Here is a 19,168-nt window from a genome sequence, read left to right as displayed (position 1 = left end):
TATACATATTTGTCATAAGCAGTAAACAGAACATATTAATTTAATCAACTTGTTGAATACATGATTAAACAAGTTATTGTTTTTGGTTGTCGGCGGCCGTGTCCAGCAGGAGCGCTGCAACGGTGAGGTTGACGCGCCGCAGCGCCTCCTGGTGTTCGGGGAAGTCCTGACACACGCGCTGCAGGAAGCTGGCCGTGGTGTCGAGCTGCTCTCTCAGTCGCTGCACGGCTGATGCCAGCTCGTCCCCGTCCCTCGTCCCAGCGCTGTGGCGACCCTCCCGCGGCTGCTGCAGCTTCTTGGCCCGCTTCTGCAGCGCCACCAGGCGGATCAGGTTCTACATGGACAGAGAGACGCTGATTAGTAGTACTTTGTGATCTTCAAGCAACGTTTAAACCGTTTGATTTCAGAAACGTATCTAATGGGCTGCTTGTTACAATGAATTTTACATATATGACATTTACCAGATGCCCTTATCCAGAGTGACTTACAGTCAGTAGTTACAGGGACAGTCCCCCCCTGAAGACACTCAGGGTTAACTGTCTTGCTCAGGGACACAATGGTAGTATGTGGGGCTTGAACCTGGGACTTTGTGGTCTTCCAAACACCAATTGAACTTCACTCAACAAACGAACACTTGAAAACATAAAACTTTCTAGAAGCAAATTTCTAATCAAATCTGCCTAATTTGGCAAATATCTGATGATTCTGTAGTTTGTTATGTTTTAAATATCCGTAATATTATTATTGCTTATTATGTGTGATGTGGAAATGTATAATTCATGTGATGGATAAACCACAGGGTCTGTGAAAAAGCCTATGAGGAGAGCCGTGTTCAGTGTTCATTGTGTGCTAAAGCAGGAGAGTTCAAGTTCGAGATGTTAGTCCATCCCTGGTGCCCGTCATGGCAGCACACTGACCATGTCCTTGGTGTCCTGCAGACCCCTGAGTCCCTCAGCCAGCGCGGTGTTGGTGCTGTTCAGCTCGAAGAGCCGCTGCTTCTTCTCCTTCAGCTCGCTGCTCAGTGTGATTTGGGACTCCTTCAGCTCAGCTACCTTCCTATCACACTCATCCACTTGCTGGAAATGCGCGCGCACACAAACACACACACACACTGTGTAGTCTCTATATATAAGGGTTCATCTGATGTGGTGGACAAAAAAAGAAACACACAGACACACACACACCTTCTGAGACTCTGCGAGTTTCCGGCGAAGGCCACACAGTTTTAGATGGAGATCTGCCTGTGTGCGCTGCTTTCGCTCGCTACTCGCCAGAGCCTCGCTCTGCGTGACAATGCTGTCCCTGCGCGTCACCGCAGCCTCCATCTCACGCATCAAACGCTCCTGCTTCTTCATCAGCTGCCCGTAGAGCACCTACACACACACACGTTACTAATATAAATGTCCGCTACAATATTTTAAGAAGTGGTGTCTCTGACTGTCTTCATCAACAATTCACACCAATATGCTACTCAGTAGACACGAAAAACACTAACTTCACTGCCAACCATGTTTTCTTCCTCATAAAAAAATCATACTGGAGGAAAAAAATCCTCATTTGTGCCATTTTGTATATGATTTGTATAATATCTATATGCTTATTAGGATTGTTTTGTGGTCCACAGTGGTCCACAGACGTTGTTTGTGTATGTGTTTGTGTGTGTGTGTGTGTGTGTGTGTGTGTGTGTGTGTGTGTGTGTGTGTGTGTAAATGTCCCAGACCTCCTTGTGGTGGAGCTCAGCCTTCATGCTACGGATTTCCTCCTGTCCGACTTTTGAGTCCAAACGGGTCTCCTTGACCAGCTGGATGTTCTTCTCCCACAGCAGGACCTGCCTCCTGCAACACACACACACACACACACTGGCCTGTAAACAAGAATGCAAACACACACAGTCTGCTGATTTGCTGATGGTAGTGTGTTCCAGACTCACTCTGCCTCCACAAGACTGTTGCGAAGTCTGTCCTTCTCCTCCTGAAGCTTCTCCAGCTTCATCTGCATCTCAACCGACTTTCTCTCGGCCTCCTACGGAGCACAAACAGACACTTGAAGGAAGCAGCAAATGCTGTAGGACAGGTGATTATCTCTAAGTTCTGATGAACCTTGAGATCATGCAGGAACTCGTTCTCCATCAGGATGTTGTCCTGCTTCAGTGTCTGCTGCTGTGTGTTTTTCTGGCTCAACAGAGAGTTCAGCTTCTGCAGGTCCAGGTTCAGAGCGTTTGTTTGCCGTTCTAGAGATGTCTGCTCTTGCTGCTCCTGGGTAATCTCATCTACACATAGACACACAAAGAACACACACCTGTTCAAAGAGACTCTAGTGCATCTCAAAAAATGGAAATATGGTGAAATGAATTAAAATTCAACCCCAACCAAGCACTGATTGTAAAAGTGAAGATACAGAAGCACTACTTTTCTCTACTGTGAAACCTTTTTTTGAGTGATCATATGTAATATTCCAATAATCTCACAACTGCTGTCTGCCATAATAAAAAAAGCAACAAAATATGCAAATTACATGTTAATTACCAATTAAAAGAGCAAACTTGGTGGTATGTTAATGATACATAAAGATCTGCACATGGCACTCATGTACTATGCCAGGCATTGATGTTTAAGTCTTAAATTTGTGAAGAATCCAATCATTTCAATCAAATTGTGCTTGACTTTTTATAGACACATGGAACGACGACATCACAAAAACAAACTTGTTAACTGCCAACACTTGTTTGTTCATAAAACTGATCTAAAAGCTTAAATAAACCGATTTCAGTCGGTGTATTGTCCATCTCAGAATCAAGTGAATTGGTAAAAAAAAAATTGCAATTGGTCAGTGTTTCAGCGTCAATACAGCATTATCTGTCTCATACTCTGTATGAGCATCATCCTCTGCTGCTTGATGCTGATCTCTGTCTGCAGGCTCTGGACCTCTGAGCTCAGGGCTTCTTTCTCCTGAGTCCATCTCATCAGGTCCCCTTGTAGCTGGAGCCAGGAATACTGCTGCGCCTTAATCTCTGCCCCCACATCCTCCAGCTGCTTGGTCAGAGAATTGGCCCTGATCTCCAGAGGACCAAGGTCTTCAATCTGTGTCGCACACACACACGCACACACACACACACACACACACACACACACACACACACACACACACACACACACACACTCATCTAAAATCAGTGTGTTGCATCTGGCAGCATCTAGTGGTCAGAAGGTGAATTACAACTAACCATGAGAGTGAAATGAGCTTGAAAAATCAGGGTCCTGACCCATCCATTAGTGAGAATGGAGTATTTTTCCTTCAGATAAGTCTAATATATTAATATATACATAGTCTAATATATTAATTTCAAAAATGTTATTTATTTAGTATTCAATAAATTAAACATTGTTATTTGTCAAGCATTTTTTTTATTGTATTTTGTATTATATAGTTTTGGCTGTTATTTACTTTTATACATTTACGCTAAATTTATACCTGCTGTTGGACAGAAATACTTAAATAATTTGGAATTCTGTATAAAATATAATAGCTATAATGTATCTTGGGATGCTGTGCCCCCTCACCCCAGTCTTGGCCACTATCTGGTGGATCTTCTTGTTGTACAGGTTGATGGTGGCCTGCTTGCGTTCGATATCAATGACGCATCTGCTGATCTGAGCCTCGCTGGCGGAAAGCAGCTCCTGCTGGCGGACGATTTCCTCCTCCAGCTCGGCCATTTGTTTAGCCTTAGACTCCACCTGCGATGACACCTCGCTGCACTCCAGGGACACTTGAGCCATGTCGTTCTCCACTTGCAGCAGCTGCGCTTCCTGTGCAGCAATGAGAGAACAGAAACGAAGTAAAACACCAGTATAGACTGGTCAGGGGCATCATCCACCAGCAGGGAGTGTTGAGGAAGGGGGAGTTGACTTCCACGCCTGGAACAGCTTGAGATGTGAGGTGGAGGGCCAGTCTACCCCACACCCAGGAGAATGTCTAAGTTGTGATGAAGTGTAGCTTGTCACAAATATTAGAGGAGACAGAGAGGAAGATCCGGTGTTAGAGATGACAAGAAACCTAATTGCGGGAGCGGCACAACGAGGTGGGCGTGTCACCACCGTTTTGATCTCCAAGGGCGAGTCAGCTCGTAGATGACAGACAAAGAAAAGGGTTGGAGACAAACAAGCATCGGGCTTACTGATTACCAGCTGGTAGCCGGTTAAATATTGGACGCGTTACCCAGTTCTGCGCTTCTGCTGTCTTATGACTGAGGTCACGTGACTCAGGTGGCCACAAAGAGGACAGAAGAGGAAGGCCTCTCCTGCACCCCAGTGGTGCACCTGCATCTCAAGGCCCTACGTGTATGTTGGTATGATGGAGCGGGGGCAAGGAGAGGGGTGCATTTAGCTGACCCCCATAGGCACCCCCACTTCCTAAGGGCAGTCCTCCGGGCCCCAACACAGAGGAAAAACTACACCCACCCCATTATTCAGTCAACTCCCAGACTACATAAGACAATTGACCCCCAGCCTGTAGAATTGATGTGTAATATCTTTAGTACTGTTTGTTATGCAGGAACTTAGCATACTCACCATTTATTCATAACAATGTGTACTTTTACTGGCCACTACAACCGGCTCGTGTCACCTCACCCTATCTCTCATATGGGCGGCCATCTTGTCCATCAGTCGGCGGGAGCTTTTGGCCGCGTTGTCGGTGGCAAGTTGCTCCTGCAGGGTGGCCACGATCTTCTCCTCCAGCTCCTGGTGGAGGGCTGACTCCTTCTCCAGCTGCTTCTTCAGGCCCGCCAGCTCAGACTTCTTCACACTGCTTTCCTGTGTTAAAAAATTGTAAGTGGGTTTGCAGTGCATGGTTCAGTGTGTTTTATGTACAGCACAGCATACAATAGACACACTTTATGAACCCCACTTATTCATACCTCAAATCTATCCAACTGTAATATATCAGAGTGTTCAGATTTGGGTAGAATGAAAGTAAGAATGAATAAATGTCTACATTTAGATATATTGATTAATAATTATTATTGATTATTACATCCCACTTGACGGCACTGTGTGGCCAGTGGTTGCAAAACGTCTTTTTGTTCTTTACACAGGTGGTGCATAAATATGAAATGTTTGTTATGTTGCATATAATTGTGTGCGTGTGCGTGCGTTTACCACAGTCATGCGCGTGAGGATGTTCTCCGTCTCCTTCAGCATGCGTGAGTGTGTACTATACTGGCTCTGCAGCGCCTCCTGCTGGCCAAGCGACTGGGCAATCAGTTTGCGGGAGGTGGCAACGTCCAGTTCGGCTCGGTTCAGCCGCACCGTCAGCAGCTCGTTGCGCTCCTCCTCGGACATTATGGACTTCTTGTAACCCTCCATCTCGGTGTCCAGGGAGCGCGAGTGCTGGCGAGCCAGTCTGAAGACAGAAAAATTTATTATTTTAGCAGAAAAAAACATGATGACCATTTGAGTTAAAAAGTAGACGGTACGTCACCAAATTTGTGATTTATGACTTCTGGCATTCAAAATGAAAAGGAAACTGTGTGTATGACTTGGCGTGACAGTAATTTTACCATAGACACTTCTCTCCTTGGTGATTTCAACCTTTCATTAGACGAACTCCAAGTCCTGGACCTGGACTTCAGTCGCCCCTCCCCAACTATCGACATTTCTTCCACTCCCTTCAAATCTCGGACCACCACTTTCCTTCTCCCTCACTCTACCTATCGGATCCAAGACTGACCACCATCCATCACTCATTCCACGTAAGCTTCACTCTGTCTCGCCTTCATCTGTCTCATCCTGCACTTCCATCCATCTTCCAACGTGTCCACTGGATCCAATCCCCTCCACAATACTCCAAACAGTCTCTCCTGACCTTATCCCCTTCATTTCTCATGTCATAAATGGTTCAGTTACATCTGGTCATGTACCATCTGTCTTTAAAACAGCCAGGGTTCTTCCAATCCCAAAGAAACCCACCACTGATCCTGCAGACATCAACTACAAACCAGTGTCTCTTCTCTCATTTCAGCTATCACGTTTTCTGTCTCAGAACAACCTCCTAGAGCCCAACCAGTCTGGCTTCAGAGCAGGTCATTCTACAGACACAGTCCTTCTGGCTGTTTCATCAAAAACTCAAAACTCTCATCCGTTCTTATTCTCCTCAACCTCTCTGCAGCATTTGATACCGTTAACCACAAGACTCTCCTAAAGAGACTTTGCGATCCCATACATTTTCTACATTATCACATGATGACAATGTCAGTGTTCACCTTGTTACCTCATCTGCCCTGGTCCTGATGAAGAGAGCGTGATGGAAACCCCAGCAGCAGATTCTCTTTCTGCCCAACAGGCCTCCTTTCTCTGCATGCTTCACCAGAGTTTCCTGCACTACACACCAACGTTAAACCTGTTACAACCAGGTTCAGATGTCTGTGGCATCAGGTGAGAGCGGACTGAACACAGACCGTTCTTCTTCTCATTGGAGAAAATTTAAAACTGCTTTCAAACTGAACGCAGCAGCACTGCACAAAAAGTCTGTGTGTTTTTCTAAACTCCCAGTAAGATGATAATTCCGTGTTGTAGATCTCTGGACACTCAGAGAAAGATCAGCTTTTCTCCATTCCCGCTTCGTGTACACATTTCCTATTGGTCGTGGGAAAATACGTCACGCCGCACGCCGGTCAAAGTTCAACCAATTTGCACGCCGCGCAGTGTGAAAGTCCTACCCAGAGCAGCGCTGTACTCAGATCAGATCAGCCATATCACCATTTCTAGCCGCTGCAGGACCATAGACAGGCTAGGGGAACTCGTGAAAAATGAAAGTGAAACGATTGTCATTGTGACACACAACAAAGCACACAGTGACACAACGAAATGTGTCCTCTGCTTTTAAGAAACAACCTTGGTGAGCAGAGTGCAGCCATGAATAGTGCCCACGGAGCAGTGTGTGTGGACGGTACTTTGCTCAGTGGCACCTTGGTGGTTGAGGAATCAACCGTTCGATTGCTTCCTTACCCTTCGTATTACTGTTAAATAATCTCACAAAGTGAAATGAGTATTTTCATAATACGGGACCTTTAAGAGTGTCAGTGCCAAATGTCATGGTCTTCAATTTAAATCAAGGGAACATTACATGGCCATATTCATAGCTTACCCAAGGCCTCTGTACATGGTAGACGTAATGTGAACATCTTAATGAGACTGAATGAAACTTAATATGAAGATCAGAAAGGAAGGCACTCCACAAGGTCATCATGTCAGTGGAAAAAACAATTGGCTGTCCCCTCCCTAACCTGGAACAAAAAATATTTTAAAAGAGAGACAATATGAATAATATAATTGTGTCATGATCTGGTCTGGAAGGAGTTACTCCAGGTCCGGGATCCAGACCATAGTTTCATGTTCGTCCTGTGTAATGTTTGCTGATCGTGTTCACCTGTGTCTGATCATATAAAGCTGCCCCGTTCGTGTCTGTTCACCGTCGGGTCATTGTTACATGTTCACCTGTTACCGGATGTCTCCCCAGTCCTGTTCATCACAGATTAAACCCTTTTCGTGACGTTTGCATCCTTCTTCCTCGTCAAGTCTAGTCATCATTTCAGATCACCTGCCTCACCATGCCAAACAACTGTGCCAGATTAAAAAGATAACATGAATCTGAATTTTAACGAGGAATGACACTTTACAGCAACGCTTTTTCCCGCTAATGTTGATCTAATGTCATGTCGATTCTAGCCCTGTTTTTCTTGGTCTTTGTTTTGGTACCCTCCAGTCTCGCCAATGTCTTGGTCTCAGTTCAGGCAGTCTTTTCTACAACACTAGTGTGTTGTGTGTAATATGTGTATTGCTGCTGGTTACCGTAAAGCCTCCTGGGCTGCTGAGTGTGCCTCATCTCTTCTCCTCAACTCAACCAGGCTGCTGTTCCCCTGCTGAATCAGCTGCCTTCTCTCCACTGCCAGGGTCTCTAGCTCCATCTGAGCCTGGAGGAGAAAAGAAAGAGGCTCCAGCAGCAGATACCACAACATAGTAACACATGTCTGGAAATGTCAGTAATGGCAATTAATTTCATATGAAATAAGAGAATTAGCAGGAGCACTCTGCTTGGACCCCACCTCTTCCAGAACTTCCCTGATTGCCCTGGTCTCCTCTGACTGGGCAGCAATCTGGACATCGTACAGGGCTTCCTGCTCCGTCAGTTTCTCCAGCTCTTTGGTCAGACGCTCCACATATAGATCCTGTGTGGGTGTGTGTATTGCAGTAGGGTGAGAGGACAAGAAAGAAGGACACAGAAAGAGCAACCAAAATAGTGGACTCTTCAATTAGAAAACTGATGCATTGATGGTTATACCTAAAAGTGCAAGACTAGAGATTTGTGATGATGGTACCAAATTATGTGACTAGATTTAACAACTGACTAATTAGCTCCTTGGCAGAGACCACAAGATGAGTTGCTTAGTAGGTTAGACACTCCATGAGGAGACAAGGACTAGACTGTGATGCTGAACGACTTAGCATCCCAAGTGCAGGTCTTGTGGGGTTTTCCTGGGAGAATTATATCACAAAGGGCATATTTGCTCATGTCACAAAATGTAGATGTTCTGTAGATCTTCCCTTTGTATATTTGCAGAGATAAACAGGCAGAAAACTACTTGCTAGGACAAACTGTACACCCAAACCCAGAAGATGACCTTTAAGATGAACAAAGTCAACCAAAAAAAATATGAAAAATTATTATGGAAATGAAATGGAAACTGCAGGCAAAATGTGCCTCATTTCAGATTTTTGTCACCTCAGGTCATGTGATCCTTGTTTCTCAACTAACTCAACTATCCAATCACTCAAAATAAAACAAAAAATATATAGCAATGTAATTGAATGAACATTTTTGCTTGGTGTCTGATTGAGGGTTTCCGAATGAATTATTTAACAGGTTCTAAACATATAGAGGAGGACTCTTGTGAGTTCATTATAAACATATTCAAAGCCGGGTGTTCTGTTTAAAGATTCTACAAAATGTACTTCTCAGGTTGGGACTGGAAAGCCCATTGAGACATACTGTATGTGATTTTGGGCTATATATAGGGGCAGTGGTGGCCAAGCGGTTCAGGAAGCGGCCCTGTAATCAGAAGGTTGCCGGTTCGATTCCTGATCCGCCAAGGTGCCACTGAGGTGTCACTGAGCAAAGCACCGTCCCCACACACTGTTCCCCGGGCGTTTGTCATGGCTGCCCACTGCTCACTCAGGGTGATGGGTTAAATGCAGAGGACAAATTTCACTGTGTGCATCGTGTGCTGTGCTGCTGTGTATCACATGTGACAATCACTTCACTTTAAGAAATAAATGTTGTTGTTGATTTTATAATTTATAACAATTCTTCACATGAGCATGTTATCCTTACAGTTTTTTCCGATTTATAATTGGAGTAAGGTACATCATTATTAAGAATTTGACTTAAACAAATATGAAACAGGCACAGACACTTAACTATTGGAATTATATCATGTATATTATAATTAACACAGCAGGTCTAGAAACACTCGGAAGCTTATATAAGCAGGGGTAACCAGACCCACGGGTGACATAATGCACAATGCCACTGATAGGTTCATGACGTTGTTCATGTTTCTCTTTCAGTGGGGCAGTGGTGGCCTAGCGGTTAAGGAAGCGGCCCCGTAATCCGAAGGTTGACGGTTCGAATCCCAATCTGCCAAGGTGCCACTGAGGTGCCACTGAGCAAAGCACCGTCCCCACACACTGCTCCCCGGGCGCCTGTCATGGCTGCTTATTCAGGGTGATGGGACAAATTTCACTGTGTGCACCGTGTGCTGCTGTGTATCACAAGTGACAATCACTTCACTTCACAAAATTACTGGTGCTATAAACTGACTATAAAGCCGTTTTAGACCCGCACCTGATTGCGCATCTGCTCCTCAGCCTGGATCTTCTCAGCCTTCGCCTTCTGCGAGGCGTTCTTTGTGACGATGACGTCCGAGTGCATGTCCTTACTCGCATCCTGCATGTAGAGGACGTGCCTTGCCAACTTCTCCACCTCCATCTGCCGCTGGGTGACTGAGAAGCGTAAACACATATTTTGGAGGAAAATATAAATATGTTTTGAATAATTTTCAAAAGTTTAATTGGGCATTTCTGATAAAAATATAAGTGCATTCCAAATTTAATTAAAAGATTTTGAATGTGTAAGGGTTTGATTCACACAAATACGACTGTCCTTTATATCATGGGAGATTTTGAAAATGTTAAAGGATATTAAAAGGTTATTCTTAAAAATGGAATGATGGAATTTCTGGATGACTAAATTGCTTTTTAATTTTATAAATAAATTATTAACGTGTAAACTGTCCTCAGTGAAAATGAATTTACAACCAAAATATAGAACCATCTTCATAATTGTTCAGCATTTTGTTCTGGTTCTACTTGATGACCCCGTACTGCCAACAAAACAATTAGAGAACCACTTGCTCAGAGGATCTTATCATCATGTAAACACTGTTTCAGTCTCATTTAGAACACAGCACAGCCTCACCTTGCGAGCGCTCTTCTGTCATCCAGCTGGAGATGGCGCTGTGCTCTTTCCTTACCACCTCCAGCTGATCCTGGGCCTGCTGGCGCTGGGCAGCTGCCTGTTGGTAGGCCTCCTCCTTTCTCTCCAGACCGGCCTGCAGCTGGGCCAGATGCATCTGGGCAGAGTACACCTCCAGACTGACTTCTTCAAGCTGCGCGACCAGGGCACGCTCCATGGCATCCTGAAACACAGGTGGGGCGGAGCTAAAGCTTATTTTTACTATCAAATTGCTTAGCAGGACCAGTAAGATAAGAAATTCTGATGTAGACAACAAATTCCACAACACCAAATACAAACAAAGTCCTTATACGCAAGTTGTCAGCTATCTTGGATATGGCCAAAATCATTCAATGTCAGCTGGAATCTGAAAAAAAATCTCCATTTAGAAAACAAAACTCCACAGTGCTTATTTGGTTATGTTGGAAAATTAGTAAATTCTCTCAACCTATGCAGCAAGCATTTAGTAACTCTCGTGTTTAGTGCAGCAGATGAAGCTTCACGTTAAGCAGGTAAACAGGCCCCGCCCCCCTGATGTCACTTAAGCGTCTTTCACTGTGTTTCACCAAATTTTAATGAAAAACATTCTGTTAAAAGATTGTTGTGTCTCTTCACCTAAGATTAGTTGATTTAATTAATAAGTTGAGCTCTCTTACAAAAATAATAATTGAACATTTACTTTCAGTACTTTTGACGGCAAATACCTGGACTTCTTACTTACATTGTGCACTTATATTGAGGGTTGAGTTATTTGTACCAACTTGACTGCAAGACCAACGACCGAGTTGACTTGTTAGTGTAACAGAGAATTACTGTATTCTCCCTTACAACATCTAGCGGTACCATCAAATGGTCAACCTGAGCGATAAAGGCAGCCACGTATAGTCCATTTCTAAACCTCACTTTTTCTCGAAGCTCCAGGTCAAGCGTCTCCAGCTGTTTGCTGAGTTGGGTCTTCAAGGCAGACTGGAACCTCTTCATCAGGGGCTGCATGGAAACAGCAGAACACAGTTTAATATATTTAGCTTTTAATGTCAAAGGAAATGAACTGAGGATGTTCTGGACAGCTAGATTTTACTGACATGTTCAGGATCCAGAACAGTCAGCTCTTCTTCCTCTTCATCTTCCTGTATGATTGCTGTTTCGTTTCCTTCACTACTGTAGAGAGGTAAAGAGAGATCCAAGGAAGGGTGAGGGGGTCCAGCCAGTTCTCCCATGACCTGCTCTGAAGGACACAAGGTTTTGGAGAAAAGTCAGACAACATGTATAAAACATAAAGCATATTTCACAAGAATTTAAAAAAACCTGAACTGTGTTGCTCGATTGGTTCAATTCCGCTGGCTGCTGACAGGGAATGGAAAATGGCAGCCATGCCTTCAGACTGCTCCTCGAAGCAACCCTGGAGGGACACTGCACTATGAAAATGATCGAATCCCAGACAGAACTCACAGACGGAATTGTTGGAATAAATAGGTCACGGTACCTTGCGTGCCCGCGACGTGACTCCAGAATCTTCTGTGTCTTCCCCGCTGGGTAATGGGCCTCCTCCATCACTACCTCCACCTTCCATTCCAAACAATGTCTAAAAGTAGTGAAAATTATTTCACTAACTATTGTAATTTGTGAAACATTAAATCGGGTGAATGAATGGAGACTCTTTGACATTTTCCCCATGGGTAATAGAATATTTGTTTACTCAGTACTAATCTCAGTACTAATAATACTACATCAGCAACATGTAATTAATTATCTGAGTGATTTCCAGGCATCTCACTTACTTCTTTGACAAAATATTAGGAGAAATATCCTGGTATTCAGGATATTTGGCTCCCCCCTGATAATCTATGCTACATATTGTAAATACACACTATTGCACATACAACATAAGTATAACCCCTGGTAACTGTTTTCAAGCAAACATATAAGATTTACACATTTGACCTGACTCCTGACCTGACTGCCTGAGTGAAAAGAAGTGAAAGTGAAAGAGATTGTCATCGTGATACACGGTGACACAACGAAATGTGTCCTCTGCTTTTAAACCATCACCCTTAGTGAGGAGTGGGCAGCCATGACAGGCGCCCGGGGAGCAGTGTGGGGGGACGGGGCTTCAAACCGGCAACCTTCAGTTTTACACTTACTTCTTCCTATTTGGAGGGGAAGCACGTTATCCATCTGAGGTCTCTGAGTCTTTTGACATAAGTAGTAAAATTAAAACTAAAAAAAGGAATTTGTTATTTTTAAATCTTATTAAAAAACAATACAGTGGAGAAGGAGCTACTAAAGGAAATAAATCTACAGATCCAGGATCAGGTGTTCATCCATGTTAAAGAGAACATGATGACAGCCAGGGATAAAATTAGGCCAAGGGCAAGTGTCGCTGCCGCCACTCCCCCACCTACAGGGGGCGCACTGCTTCCGGGTCGGGTTCCCGGGGGGCTCTTTGTTGGGACTGATACATCCTGACTCTTCTTTTTGCTCTTACCTATTCCTGTACTGAAACTAATGTTGCAATACCAATCACTACACTGCTGATCATTCATCAACACACAACGATCAATGGAATGGGAAGAGATTGTCATTGTGAAACACTGCAGCACAGCACACGGTGACACAACGAAATGTGTCCTCTGCTTTTAAACATCACCATTGGTGAGCAGTGGGCAGATCGGGATTCGAACCGGCAACCTTCTGATTACGGGGCCGCTTCCTTAACCACTAGGCCACCACTGCCCACTGCCTGGGACTGCATGACCCAGTGACGGGCGAGATGGAGACGTCCCACAGTGTACAGTGTCATCACCTTAGCCTGGCAGAAAGACACCAGGAGCGCCGGTAGCATGCTCCACCGAATCAGTTTTTATTTGGTAAAGTAAGTCAATGTTTCCACTCAGTTAGACAGTGTATTGTGTACAGTTCAGAAGGAATCCTAAATGTTGGATTTGAAGGCTTTATTCCACCATCAGGAACAAAGAGACGACACCGGCGCAGATGGGACAGGAAGCAGAAACAGGATAGAGAGCCGGCATTTGGCTTAAGGACGTCCACGTCCCAGCCTGTTCGTCACAAATAGAGAGTCTATAATCAGCAATATTGATGAGCTGAGATTAAAGGACAACTGTCTGCAGTCTTCACCAGCCTGAATAACATCTCTCTGGAACAGTCCCCACCTGCCTTAAATCCTCAACCATTACTCCTGTCCCGAAACCAAGAGCTACAATGATTATCTTCTGAATGATTATCGTCCAGTGGCCCTCACCCCTATGGTGGTGTTGTCAAGACCATATAAACTCCCAGATTTGTCAGAGGAAATACCATGAACAGGAAAATATTATCCAGTGAGCACATTTAAAAATAATTTACTCTAAATTCCTTTTGATCTCTAAAAACTCATGTTGGAGAGGACTCTATCTCTGCTCTTGCACATAGACACGGCATTCAGCTGAAGTGAAGTGTGAAGGGTGGTAGTAGCCTAGTGGGTAACACACTCGCCTATGAACCAGAAGACCCAGGTTCAAATCCCACTTACTACCATTGTGTCCCTGAGCAAGACACTTAACCCTAAATTGCTCCAGGGGGGACTGTCCCTGTAACTACTGACTGTCGCTCTGGATAAGGGCGTCTGATAAATGCTGTAAATGTAAATGTAAATGAAGGGATTGTCACTTGTGATACACAGCAGCACAGCACACGGTGCACACAGTGAAATTTGTCCTCTGCATTTAACCCATCACCCTGAGTGAGCAGTGGGCAGCCATGACAGGCGCCCGGGGAGCAGTGTGTGGGGACGGTGCTTTGCTCAGTGGCACCTCATTGGCACCTTGGCGGATGGGAATTCGAACCGGCAACCTTCTGATTACGGGGCCACTTCCTTAACTGCTAGGCCACCACTGCCCCCTAATCAGCCGGACTCATTGAAAGACAACAGGCTCCGCTATCCAGGAACAATTACAAGGTCCGGGTTGCATGGTTATAGATACATGTTCACAAAGTGCAGAGAAAATGGCCTTAAAGGAAAAAAGAAGACGCTAGATTCATATTAGCCAAGTTGGATTCTGAGGGGCCAAAAAGCAGAGACTTCACAGGGTGACAAGTTAAAACCTTTTGCCGCGTGTATTAATGGGTGTATCAATGGCTTCTAATGAAAGTTTTTACAACCAGAAATGCAGATAACTATTAGTTATACTTTCATGGTCCTTTCTCTCCAGACGGGACGTTGTCCCAGCGATTTCGTCAAAGCACCGGTTATCAGGCGCTTCGCACATAAAAAAGGTTCATCTGACTGGTTACATTTGAATTGAGGAGCATAATATTTGGGTTGGGCGATATGGCTGAAAACTGTATCACGATATCAAGTGTTTCATATCGGTCCATATCAATAAATATTGATTTTTTTGACTCGTTTAAAATAAGGACCAGGAGAAAAATATATTACATTTAAACATTTTTATTTGAAACTTAACCTTCCTCTGATCGTAATCCCCTCAGTTAAGACAGAAATGTCAAGTACCATGGAAAACTCAAAATGTAAAAAATGCTTAATAAAGGGCCAATCCAGTCCGTTTCCGAAATCCTCCATGTAGCCACAGTAGAAAACCATCACTCGAAACACCTCACGCCAGTGTGAGGAGATGGAAAAGTCAGTCACTGAAGCTTTTGTATATTTAAGCCAAATCGATTTAAGGAAATTAAATGAGGACGAGGAACCCCATAAAATTGAATATTAAATAAGTATATATAAAAAAACCCACATACTATAGATTCCTCATGCTTGACCTGCTTGCATAGTGCAAGCGTACGTTGCTCAGAACGTTTTATCAAACATATTTTTTACTGATATTGATCACGTGTCTATCGCGATACATATCGTTATAGTTTTATCGCATTACGTAATATATAATGATACGGTTCTGTGAGGATGCGCTGTTTTCTCTTGACCAAAACAAGATAGCGTATAAACCAAGACAGCACTGAGATCAAATACATTTGAGACCAAGACAAGAACACAAAAGACTGATCTGGAGAACAGCACTACTCACTGGCCTGTCACACCTGGTGTGAACCAACAAGCTATGTGTGGATGCTCTTCATAGTTCCATATACCATCCACCCAATAAAACTTTCTGTAAAACTAAAAACAAGATGGGACTGGACACTCACCAATGCAAATAAATCTTGGACTTCCTCAGCAGCAGATCACATACTGTGCACATAAGTCCATAACGCTCAGCACTGAAGCACTTGTGCTCAGCCACCTCCTCTACTTCTTCTTCACACACGACTGCAAACCCATGCATGAATCTACATCACGATTAAGTTTGCATGTGATACAACTGTGATTGCTCTCATCTCCAACAATGTGACAGGAACCTGGAGTGCTGGAGTCATGACAACAACTTTGTCCTGAACTCTAGAAATTTTAGGAAGGGGAGTCATCAGCATTGGAGTAGGGACGGTAGAGGTGTCCAGGTGAACACATTAGCCAGGATCTGACATGAACCATCATTACAGCAGCGATCGCCAAGAAGGGTCTCCGGGGGCACCAATACCTGAAGACACTGACCAAAACCTGCTCACCAACCTCTACAGGAGCACACTAGAGTCCATCATCGCATACTACACCTCAGAGATCAGGAAGACCATAAAGACGGCACTTAAAGCCCAGCTCTGGAGGACAAGCAGAGTGAAGAACATGATCAGGGACGAGACACACTCTGCACACACACTCTTCACCCTGCTGCAGTCTGGCAAGCTCTACAGCACATCCCGGTTCAGGACCAGCTTCTATCCCACCGCCATCAAACTGCTGAACTCCCAGCACACACTCAGGACGGGCACAAACACACACACATAAACATGCTGCTACCCTGAACTACCCCACCCCCCAAACACACACACACTCTGCCATTATTGGGTCTGTCAGGAAGACAGACCATTTATTATTGTGCTATGAATGGCAAAAAAGAACATGTCTGACGTTAAAGACCGCCACGCGAAGACCGTCAAACGTAAAGAAACAACTCCGCACACGATGACATATTTTTTGTTTTGGTAGGTCGTATGGCCCGTCCACAAATCGGGTTAAAATGTGTAAAAAGTACCGTTTACTATCGTGCCGGGAACGCGTTTTTGGCTCCCTGAGGCTAACCGCTGAAGGTAGCGACCCGAAAATCGAGGCGAGGCCAAAGGCCTCGCCGAGTCTTACGATCCGACATATGGACGAGTCGGTGGCACCAACGGGGGTTTGGAAAACCCGGAAAAAGCCAGGAAACTGGGAAAAAGGCAATAAAAGGACACGTCTTACGTCCAAGGCCTGACCACTCCGCACATTATGACATATTGTTTGTTTTGGTAGGTCGCACGGCCCGTCCACAAATCGGGTTCAAAGCGTAAAAAGTGCGGTTTACTGTTGCGCAGAGGAAGAGGTTTTCAGCTCCCTGTGACCAGCCGTAAAAGCTAGAGACACGGTAGTCGAGGCGAGGCCGAAGGCCTCGCTGAGACACACAATCTGACATATTGGATGTGTTGCTACCACCAACAGTGGTCAGGAAAACATGGGAAATAGGGAAGAAGGCCAAAAAGGCCATGTCTCGCATTTGTGGCTGCCACGCTAAGGCCGTGAGACGCACAAAAAAAACGACATGACATATTGGTTGCTTCTTTGGGGATTACAGGAGGGCCACAAATCGTGACCAAAACATTAAAAGTGTGAAAAAATCTGGTTTCCAAGAATTTGCGATGAAACGCTTCACAGCACACACACGACTCTCATATCAAATCGTGCGGTTTGTCGTTACGCACGGTTTGACATATGGCTCGGCTCGGCCGGATTTACGGTCCACGCGCAATTAGCCAAAAAGCGTTTTCGGAACGCGTTTATTATTCTAGCCCAAAATTGGACTTTTTTGGACTTTGTGTCCAGACAGTTTGACATAAAAAGAAGATTTTGATGTTGTCTCGTCGATCTCGCCAAGGCCGACGATGGTTTACCTCTGTCTGACTTACGGATCATGCACAAATTTGGGAAAACAAAAAAGTGTTAATGCGCGAAAAAAAAATATTTATTTATTATTATTTATTTCAGCCTTTTTTCGGCAATTAATGCGGGTCGTACCGAAGCACGCACACCCGCGTGCTATATATCAAAAATTAGAACTTTGTTGTGTGAGGTGTGCTATTACTTTTATAAGCGATCGGACTGGGCCTGGCAGAGCTATTAACGCTGGAACAGGGTCATTTCCCATTCGAATGTATTGATCACTAATTTTAGCATTGGTAGCATTTGTAAAATAAAACTTCTTTGAAGTGATACTGCAGTACCACAGTAAAGAAGCCCCATTTTACAAATTCCATGCCCGCAGCTGTGACCAATGCCTGGACAGACCCATCAAAATTTCCCCTGGAATTTTGGCTTCTAGTTGGGTCTGTCAGGAAGACAGACCATTTATTATTGTGCTGAGAATGGCAAAAAAGAACATTAAAGAACGTTACAGACCGCCACGCGAAGACCGTCAAACGTAAAGAAACAACGGATTTGTAAAATAAAACTTCTTTGAAGTGATACTGCAGTACCACAGTAAAGAAGCCCCATTTTACTAATTCCATGCCCGCAGCTGTGACCAATGCCCGGACAGACCCATCAAAATTTCCCCTGGTTCATATTTAGTGCTGTGTTTAAAAAAACTTTATTCTAACTGTCCTACCTCATTCTATATGCCAGCATGTGCAATAAACTGCAAAAACTGTTGCAATATCACACCTGTTTACTTTTTTGCTCAATCATCATGTTACCTGCACTTTAAGCCACTGCTCACTTTAAATTGGAAATATTCTACATTTATTATTTTTTAAATCTATTTTCTATTTAGCATCTAGGCACAGCTATTCCAGTCTGTCAGTAAAGTCAATATAGTTTAATGATGTATTTGCGCTGTGGAAGAAATTTGTCAAGTCATTTCACCCACGGATGTAAAAAGCTCCTGCCTCGCCGTGTCGGCGAAACGCAACAAAGCGCGATAACGTACATAAAAAAAACACGAAAACGTACATAAAAAAAATAAAAGTCTTACCTCAGAATGGCAAACCCTGTTGCTAAGAGACACCACACATCCGGGAAGGAAGAGGGCCTGACGTCACGGGCAGAGGCGTGGCCTCCGAGTCATGCGTTAGCCAGGCGAACTCATGAATCAGATTCTGAATCACGAATCGCGATTCACGACGATTCATAGGTCCAAACTGTTATGTTCAGATCTGGCTTGCACCCAGCAACCGGACCCAGCAACCGGACCCAACAAACGGACCCAACAAACGTCAGCCACATTTACATTTTGCAGCATTTTACAGACATTCTTATCCAGAGCAACTTAGTTAAGTGAAAGTGATATTTTCCATTATGATACACAGCCCAACACAACGAATTTGAACTATTTTTGATTGAGTAGTTTAAGGTGATAGTACCTTGCTCCTCAGTAAGACCCTCATGTTTCAGGATATGAACCCACAACCCTTTGATTACGTGTTTGCTCATTACCCATTGGCCCCTACAGTCTATAGTAGTAAGAGGGACGTTCAGTCCCTCTGGAGACCCTTGGTATTAAAG

The 19,168-nt window shown here is 44.3% G+C and overlaps 1 protein-coding gene across 1 annotated transcript; it reads right to left on the bottom strand.

The window, feature by feature from the left end:
- ccdc40 (coiled-coil domain 40 molecular ruler complex subunit) lies at window positions 1–18,695 on the bottom strand. The gene is made up of 19 exons (XM_028972853.1): window positions 18,639–18,695; window positions 12,053–12,151; window positions 11,875–11,968; window positions 11,652–11,794; window positions 11,473–11,556; window positions 10,534–10,753; window positions 9,901–10,058; window positions 8,102–8,224; window positions 7,848–7,969; window positions 5,157–5,400; window positions 4,629–4,811; window positions 3,561–3,806; window positions 2,867–3,080; window positions 2,100–2,269; window positions 1,931–2,022; window positions 1,721–1,835; window positions 1,185–1,373; window positions 918–1,076; window positions 1–334 (listed from the first exon to the last, which is right to left on the bottom strand). The coding sequence occupies exons 2-19, from the start codon at window positions 12,137–12,139 to the stop codon at window positions 74–76; spliced, it is 2,904 nt and encodes a 967-aa protein (XP_028828686.1). The 5' UTR covers window positions 12,140–12,151; window positions 18,639–18,695; the 3' UTR covers window positions 1–73.
- Window positions 18,696–19,168: the final 473 nt, after the last annotated feature.

The sequence above is a fragment of the Denticeps clupeoides genome, chromosome 3 (genome assembly GCF_900700375.1).
Source record: "Denticeps clupeoides chromosome 3, fDenClu1.1, whole genome shotgun sequence".
Taxonomy (NCBI): domain Eukaryota; kingdom Metazoa; phylum Chordata; class Actinopteri; order Clupeiformes; family Denticipitidae; genus Denticeps; species Denticeps clupeoides.
This window is presented reverse-complemented; position numbering and strand designations above follow the sequence as displayed.

What these genes read in the sequence shown, in the direction of transcription:
- ccdc40 (XM_028972853.1), bottom strand. Translation starts at nt 12,139, where the DNA reads ATGGAAGGTGGAGGTAGTGATGGAGGAGGCCCATTACCCAGCGGGGAA. An exon ending in AATCGAGCAACACAGTTCAG is followed by an intron (nt 11,795 to 11,874) that starts GTTTTTTTAAAT and finishes TGTGTCCTTCAG; the next exon opens with AGCAGGTCATGGGAGAACTG. An exon ending in TCCTCACGCGCATGACTGTG is followed by an intron (nt 4,812 to 5,156) that starts GTAAACGCACGC and finishes TTTTTAACACAG; the next exon opens with GAAAGCAGTGTGAAGAAGTC.